Raw genomic sequence first — 7,666 nt, 5'->3', positions numbered from 1 at the left:
CCACGCACCCACCATCACCATCAAGGCTTTTCAGCTTCTTCTCAGCAGATCCCCTAAGATGCTCCCCGCACCCTGGCCACGTGGATGTGACTTCCCAGTGGCCCTCAGATGGCTCTCAGACTCCCAGGGAACCTGAGGAGGCCCTGCAGACACTGGGCAAGGAAGGGGGTGTGGTCTAAACTTAGGGAGCCTCCCTGGCAGCCTACAAGTCCATGCCCCCTTCCTGTCCCCCCAGACACGCCTGCTGGGCCTCGGACGCTGACCAGGGCCCTGAAGGCCGTGTCCTCACCTGGCTCCGAGGGCTGGCTCTCGGCACGGCTGGGTTTGGGGCTGGGCTGGCCGGATGGAGCTGGCGACGGGTGACCTGAAACCAACCAGCGGCAGCCGCGGTGGGTGAGAGAACTGGGCACGGAGGGCACAGAGGCAGGAGGGGCACTGGCTGGAGCCGCTGTGGCTGATGGGGCCTCGGAAAGACAGGGCCTGGGCCTGGGGTGCCCTCGCCTCCCCCAGGGAGGGGAAGCCTCAGGCTTCAGAGCCACAGCGTCCGCCACGTCACATGTTAAGTGCGTGTGTCCTCAGGAACCGCAGCAGAGCAGAGAGGAAGGGCCGGGCGGTGGGGCCGGACCATGCACCCTCGAGTGACCCCTCGCCAGCCCGGTCCCTCTCCCTGCCAGAGCCCAACGCACTGGCAGTAGCTCAGGAAGATATTGTGGCTGAACGGGTACAATCTCTGTAAGACACCTGACATACCAAAGAAGCTGGAGCCCTAAGCGGTTTGGCTCCGTGGGTAGAGCGTCGGCCTGCAAAGGATCCCGGGTTCGATTCGGTCAAGGGCACGTGCCTCGGTGGCAGGCTCCTCCCCAGCCCCGGCCCCTGGTGGGACACGTGCAGGAGGCAACCCATGGACGTGTCTCTCTCACATCGATGTCTCTCTCTGTCTCTCCCTCTCTCTTCCACTCTCTCTAAAAATCAATGGGAAAATATCCTCGGGTGAGGATCTGAAAAAAAAGCAGCAGCAGCAGCTTGAAAATGGCGTTATTTTTAGAAAAACGTTTTGGTGGAGAATGTGTGCGGGAGATTCGTGCCAGGCCCTCGGGGAGCGGGTGCTCCTGGGCTGCGAGCCGTGGACGGCACGAGCTTCCAGGCGGGGCGGGGGGATCAGCGCTGGCCGGGGCCGACCGTGGGGCCTTCGCTTCTATCAGCGCGTTTACCTTCCCCGGCGCAGGGAGGACGGGCCAGCCCCCCCTCTTCACAAATGAGGAAGGGGCCGAGGGACAGAAACCGGTGCCCGGCCAGACAGCGCGGCCCCGGGACTCTCCTCTTTCGTGACTGAGGATGGAGACGCGGGGAAGACGCAGTGACCCGAGCTGCCTCTGCCGTGCGGCCCGGGCGAGCCCGGAGCAGCTGGACCGCGGTTCCCGCGAGGCACTGGGCGCGGCACGGGCCACGGCGCGTGCTCTGGGGGCGTGTGGACACTGTCTGTGAAATGCTTAGCTCACGGTCCACGGCACCTGCCGCTCCTGCCCCATGCGAGGCGCTGCCCTGCTCCCTGCTGCCCGGTCCTGAGAGGAAAGGGAGGCCGCTGGCTGCTGGCCACACAGCTGACTCTTGAGCCACGCGGGGGTCAGGGGTGCTAACCCCCCACACGAAATCGAAAATCCACGTAGAACTTTTGACCCCCCCTACACTTAACCACAGATAACTTCCTGCTGACCAGAGCCTTCCTGCTGACATACACAGCCGGCGAACACGCATGTTGTAGGTTATGTGTATTACCTACTGGGCTCTTATAATGAAGCAAGGCAGAGAATAGACTCTGTTATCAAGGGAACCATAAGAAAGAGGAAATAAATGCATAGCGTTTGTTTTATAAAATCCACGCACGAGTGGACCCCCGCAGTGCAAACCCCTATTGCTCGGGGGCCTGTTGCATCTTCCTCCCACCCGAGGCATAAACCGTCCGTCCTCTGAGGCTACGGGGCCATTCCTGCCCCCCCCCTTCCTGGGAGCCTCAGCAGAGCTGCCCCCACTCAACCTGCAGTCCCTTCCCGGGCTCTGCCCTGGGCCCTGTGGTCCAGGAGATGAGACGTGGACAGCAGTTGCCATGGAAACAGGAGTCCCTCTCTGAGCACAGGCTCCTGTGGTGCTGGCCCGAGGCTCGCTCAGGTTCCTGCACCGAACTAGCCCTTCTCTGCAGCTGCCAGGTGGTCAGATGACACGCCCCAGGCTCAGAGGGGCCTGAGCAGCTCAACCCAAACCCCACGGTGCGTGTGCACCTGGCCCCTGGGCAGGGGGCGCGATCCGCGTCCGTGTACCGAGGACTCGGTCTGTGTCGCGTGCTTCCCTCCAGAACCTCATGCCCGCCCCCTCCTCCAAGACGAGAGGCCGTGTGCTCTGAGGGCGCTGGGGAGGGTTTCTTTAATGTGGTTCTTGCCCCACTTTTACAATAAGGATGATTAATGTTGACGTCACGTCTCATTTTCAGCGGGAAGCGGGTGGGAGTGACCCTGAGAGATGACAGAGCCGGGACCAGCTCTCACTATGACCCTGGGTAAGTCCCAGCCCCGTTTCAGGGCCTCAGTTTCTCCCTGGTACGTGGGTGAGGTGGGCCAGTGGAGGTCTGACTGCGGAGGGTGGGGGGCGGAGCCTCCCCTCTGACGGCCTCTGACCGGGCCAGACTGTGCTCGCCTCCCTCCCAGCACCACCCCCACTGCGCCACCCGGCTCATCTCCCCAGCGGTGAGCGGACCCGTTAGGATTCCAGGCTAACAGCACTGAACCGCAGCGTAAGCACGTGATTCCTTTTCTAATTCCTCGGCCCTCGAGCACGGGCGGTGCCGCTCAGCCTCTGACCCCTAACCCCGTTAACGAGGGCGCTGACGGGCTTGGCGGGCGGGCTGGTGGGTGAGGCGTCCTCAGCGTCTTCCTCGTTTCCGGGAATCTATTCTGGTAACTGAAGTCACACCGGCTTGAGGGCTGGGATAGCGATGGAAGGTTTCGAGGTTTAAATAAACGTATGTTGAAAATGGAGCTGGTTGTAAAAAATATTTGCTAAATAATAGGATACACGTTAAGGCAAATCAGATCACATTTGTTTACGCATAAAGATCTCCAAGGGCTTTTCCGTTTGCCCTGCATCCGTTACAAGCCCTGAGGGGACCTGTGGTCACTGACACCTGCCAACCTCTCCGCCCCGCCCCTCCCTCTGTAATGTCCTCCAGGGGGTCAGCCTCACCCCTGCCCCAGGGCCTTTGCACCTGCTGTTCCCTCGGCCCTGAATGGCCTGTCCCCGGGTCTTCGCCCCCCGGCTCAGCTCATCAATCTGACCTCAAACGCCCTCGGAGGCCTCACCTGTGTCCCACCCCAGCCACCCTCCGTCTTCCTCTCCTTGCTCTGTTTTCCTGTTGCGCATATTCCTCTGAAATGAGGCTGCTTCCAGGATGTGCTTGCCTGTTCGCCTGTCGGAATATAAGCTCAGTGAAGTCCGGGGCCTTGTCCCCTGTCCTCAGTGCCAGAAACCAGCACCCAACACATAACAGCAGCTCGACAAGCAAACCGTGAAAAGTCTAAAGATGGAGGGAGAACGGCCCTGGCAGCAGAGAGGAGCCCGACCAAGTTCCAGAATCTAAGGGAGGTGAGATGCCGGCTGCCCTGTCCGAGCTCATCCCGCAGGGAGCCCGCGCCTGGCCCGCCAGCCACCGCCGTCAAGGCCCAGAGCCGCCAGGAACGCCAGCAGCGAAGGCAGCAACTGAACGGGGGAGGGAACACGGAGTCACAGTGCCAGGTCACCGGGGTGACAGCCGGTGGGAAGGCCGGAGAGGCACCCCGCGCTGGCAGATCTCCGGAGCCGGCCACAGGCCACAGGCCACAGGCTCACTTACAGGAGGAAGGGCAGCTGTGCCGAGCTGACCGGACCCGGCCACACAGTCCCAGCGGGACGCCAGCCCGGGCCCAGCTGTGAGAAACCACACGGGGCTTCCTTCTGCAACAGGCGCGGGTCGCGCTGTCGCTCGCTCTCTTTCTGCCGCCTCTTGGTTCCGCGTTCCCCGCACAAAATGCCCGGTGAAGCCGCAGAAACCGTCCCTGCTACAGAGCAGGGGTTGCCACAGCCCCAGGCTGAGACAGGGTCTGGAGCAGAATCTGACAGCGATGAATCAGGACCGGAGCTCGGAGAACAAGATTCCGCACAGGCCACCACACAGCAAGCCCCGCTGGCGGCGGCTGGAATCGATGAAGAACCAGTCGGCAAAGCAAAACAGCCGGAGTGGAAAGAAGGCACGGAAGGCTGTGTCCAAACTGGGTCTTCGACAGGTTACAGGGGTCACCAGGGTCACCATCGGAAACCTAAGAACAGCCTCTTTGTCCTCACAAAGCCAGATGTCTACAAGAGCCCTGCTTCGATACCTACATAGTTTGGGGGAAGCCAAGATCGAGGATTTAGCTCAGCAAGCACAGCCAGCAGCTGCCGAGAAGTTCAAAGTTCAAGGTGAAGCTGTCTCAAACATTCAAGGAAACACGCAGGCTCCACTGTACAAGAGGAGAGCGAAGAGGAAGAGGCTGGCGAAACAGGTGTGGAAGTTGGGCACATAGAATTGGCCGTGTCACAAGCAAATGTGTGGAGGGCAAAGGCAGTTTGAGCCCTGAAGAGCAGCAGTCATGGTACTGCGAATGCTGTTATGGAATCAGCCATGTAGCCATCTAAAAAGGAGGACCCCGCCGAAACCGGTTTGGCTCAGTGGATAGAGCGTCGGCCTGCGGACTGAAAGGTCCCAGGTTCGATTCCGGTCAAGGGCATGTACCTGGGTTGTGGGCACATCCCCAGTAGGAGATGTGCAGGAGGCAGCTGATCAATGTTTCTCTCTCATCGATGTTTCTAACTCTCTTTCTCCCTTCCTCTCTGTAAAAAATCAATAAAATATATTAAAAAATATAATAATAAAATAAAAAGGAGGACCCTTTTTGTGTGTGTTTCAAAAGAGTTACTGCAGCTTGGTTTGAAATGTGTACTGTTTCTATCATTAATAAAGTTATGGCTTCTTGTGAGATGAAAAAAAATAAAATAAAATAAAATAAAAACAACAGGAACTAAGCCCTTTACAATGGAGTCCACGCTGTCCTCCCAGAGAGACTGCCCCGCGGGTCTGGCTCCTCAAACCTGTGGAACGTTCGGACTGAGCAGAGGAGCCTCGGGCCCGGCCTAGCGCAGTGTCTCCCGGACAACTATCTGTGAAGATCGTGGGAGGGCGGATGTGGGGGCCGCCGGACTGAGCGGGAAAAGCAGGCTTTAGAGCCAGGGTGGCCGAGTTAGCTTCTCTGCACCCACCGACCCCTTCCTCCTACACGTGCCCCTGGCCCTCGCCTCCTACACGGGGCCTGGTTTCTCTCTGAATTACTGCTTCCTGAGTAGTTTTTCTTTGGGATCTCAAGTAAATGCCCGTCGCCTCTCACTATGGCCATTTATTCATTTATATTTTTATTGATTTCAGAGAGGAAGGGAGAGAGGGAGAGAGAGAGAAACATCAATAATGAGAGAGAATCACTGATCGGCCGCCTCCTGCACGCCCCACACTGGGGATCGAGCCCACAACCCGGGCATGAGCCCTGACTAGGAATCGAACCGTGACCTCCTGGTTCATAGGTCGATGCTCAACCACTGAACCACACAGGCCGGGCTGGCCTTTATTTTTAAGTAAGTTTCCCAGCTGGTCCCACCTGCCTCTGCATGTGACGCCCGGAGGACCCAGCAGCCCGTCCGTGCTGTTCCTGCCAGGAGGCACGGCTTAAACCCGATCGCCGGGCATCAACAGACAAGCCCGGATGAGGGACGTCTTGCCGAGTCACTGGCCTGTTCCCTTCAGAAGAAGCAACGCCGATGGGAGAGAAAGGAGCCCTGAGCGGCGGCCTGGAGCACAGGACCGTGAAGAGGCACGGATGGCATGCGGCACATTCACGGGTTCTCTTTTGCCTTCGAGGGCGTCGTTGGAGCAGTTGCCAGCATCGGGAAAAGGCTGTGATTATCTGAGAGATCTCATCCACGTTAATCGCCTGCTCTTGATACGGGTGCTGCGCTATGTAAGATCATTTTAAGGCACGTCGGCGTAGCTAGGAAAAAGGACCACTGTGCCTGTCACCTGCTCGCTATCGGTTCAGAAAGACAGAAAGTGATGCCGTGATGGGGGTAAGACGTTCACAGCCGGGGAACGAGCGAAAAACACATGGAACTTACAACTTCTCCGTATGTGAGAAATTACGCTGAAATAAAAAGTTGAAGAGCCCTGGCCGGTGTGGCTCAGTGGATAGAGCGTTGGCCTGCAGGCTGAAGAATCCGGGATTCGATTCCGGCCAAGGGCACATGCCTGGATTGTGGGCTTGGTCCCCAGCAGGGGATGTGCAGGAGGCAGCCGGTCAGTGATTCTCTCTCATCACTGATGTTTCTCTCTCCCTCCCTCTCCCTTCCTCTCTGAAATCAATACAAAAAATATATTTTTTAAAAAAGTTAAAGAAATTGCACATGTTGTAGACCCGACTGCCTTCTGCCTGCAGATGGCCCGGGAGGCCTCGCTTCTCCCTCTGCTGTCTCCTGAGCTCCTGCCCCGGCCCCGCCCGGCAGCAGTGGTGACCTCGAGGCCCTCCAGCACCCTGAGGAGCCCTGTGTTTCCCCACGTACCTCACAGCCCATGCCTCATGGAGCCCCACCCCAGCCTGGGCCCGGGAGTTGGCCATCAACCCGACTTACAGCTGGGGAAACTGAGGCCCACGCGGACACGCGGTAAGAGCCCTGAGCGCCAGTCCTGCCACGTACTAGCGACAGGCCTTGGGCAGGTCTCTCAGGCTCGCTCACCCTCAGCTTCCTCATCTGTACAATGGGTTTGTCACGTGGGCAAATGAGCTCAACGTGCAGAGGAGCTCTGTTAACCACCAGGCCTGCGCCCGGGGCACGAGCCCTTGTCCCGCTGCACGGTCGTGTGAGCTGACACTTGGAGGGTGCTGCCGGCTCAGCATCCTCAGGCGCCTCAGCCAAGCGGCCTTTCCCCGCGGGAGGGCGGTGAGCGGGGATGTTTCCCTGCAGCGAACACGCCCAGGGAGGCCAAGCAACAGTTCCCGCTTCCCCCCCCCCGCCCCCCCAGAGCTGGATGGGGAACCCACGCGGCCTGGCGCTGGGGTCTCTGTGTCACGCCCGCCCGGCTGGTTCTAGCAGCTCTGCTCCACGCCCACAGGGTCTGGAGGAGCACACGGAGGCCCGGGGTCCCAGGCCGGGTCTCTGTCCAACCGGCTCATTTTTGCGGTGAGGAAACCAGGGCCCGAAAGGGAAGGGAAGGAACCTGGCTCGAGGTTACTCCGCAAGCTGGAGCCAGAACGTCCCCAAGCCCCTCCCGCCTCACCCTCCTCAGGCACCTTCTTCCCCCCATTCCCCGCCGGCAGCTGGGGCTCAGTTTCCCTGAGCTGAATCGGGGGACACGAGTTGGGGCACCACCTCTAATGTCCAGGCTCTCGCAGGAAAAATCCCAGCTGCCCGGGCGCCGGGGGACAGCCTGGCACCGCCGTCCTGTCCAGGGCGCGGCCCTGGGAGGTGAGCAGCGGCTTTCCCTGCTCCGTCAGGCCTGGGGACAGACGGCCGCCCCCGCTGCCCTTTCTCCGGGCAGTGTGGCCACGACCCAAAGTCTGGA

General features: G+C 59.7%; 1 protein-coding gene and 1 pseudogene across 1 annotated transcript in view; one reads left to right on the top strand and one right to left on the bottom strand.

Annotated features, from left to right (window-relative positions):
• The window catches only part of LOC102437788 (T-cell differentiation antigen CD6-like), a gene marked incomplete at its 5' end in the record, with an annotated part of 15,394 nt that extends 11,774 nt beyond the window's left edge, over positions 1-3,620 (bottom strand). Inside the window, 2 exon segments of the mRNA XM_023748742.1 lie at positions 290-370; positions 3,590-3,620. Of these exon segments, the coding sequence (XP_023604510.1) occupies positions 290-370; positions 3,590-3,620 (112 nt within the window).
• Positions 3,621-3,993: 373 nt separating this feature from the next.
• LOC102437490 lies at positions 3,994-4,693 on the top strand (annotated as a pseudogene).
• Positions 4,694-7,666: the final 2,973 nt, after the last annotated feature.

The sequence above is a fragment of the Myotis lucifugus genome, unplaced genomic scaffold (genome assembly GCF_000147115.1).
Source record: "Myotis lucifugus unplaced genomic scaffold, Myoluc2.0 scaffold_1756, whole genome shotgun sequence".
Lineage (NCBI taxonomy): Eukaryota > Metazoa > Chordata > Mammalia > Chiroptera > Vespertilionidae > Myotis > Myotis lucifugus.
The sequence above is the reverse complement of the archived record's forward strand: the minus strand, read 5'-3'. Positions and strand labels throughout refer to the sequence as shown.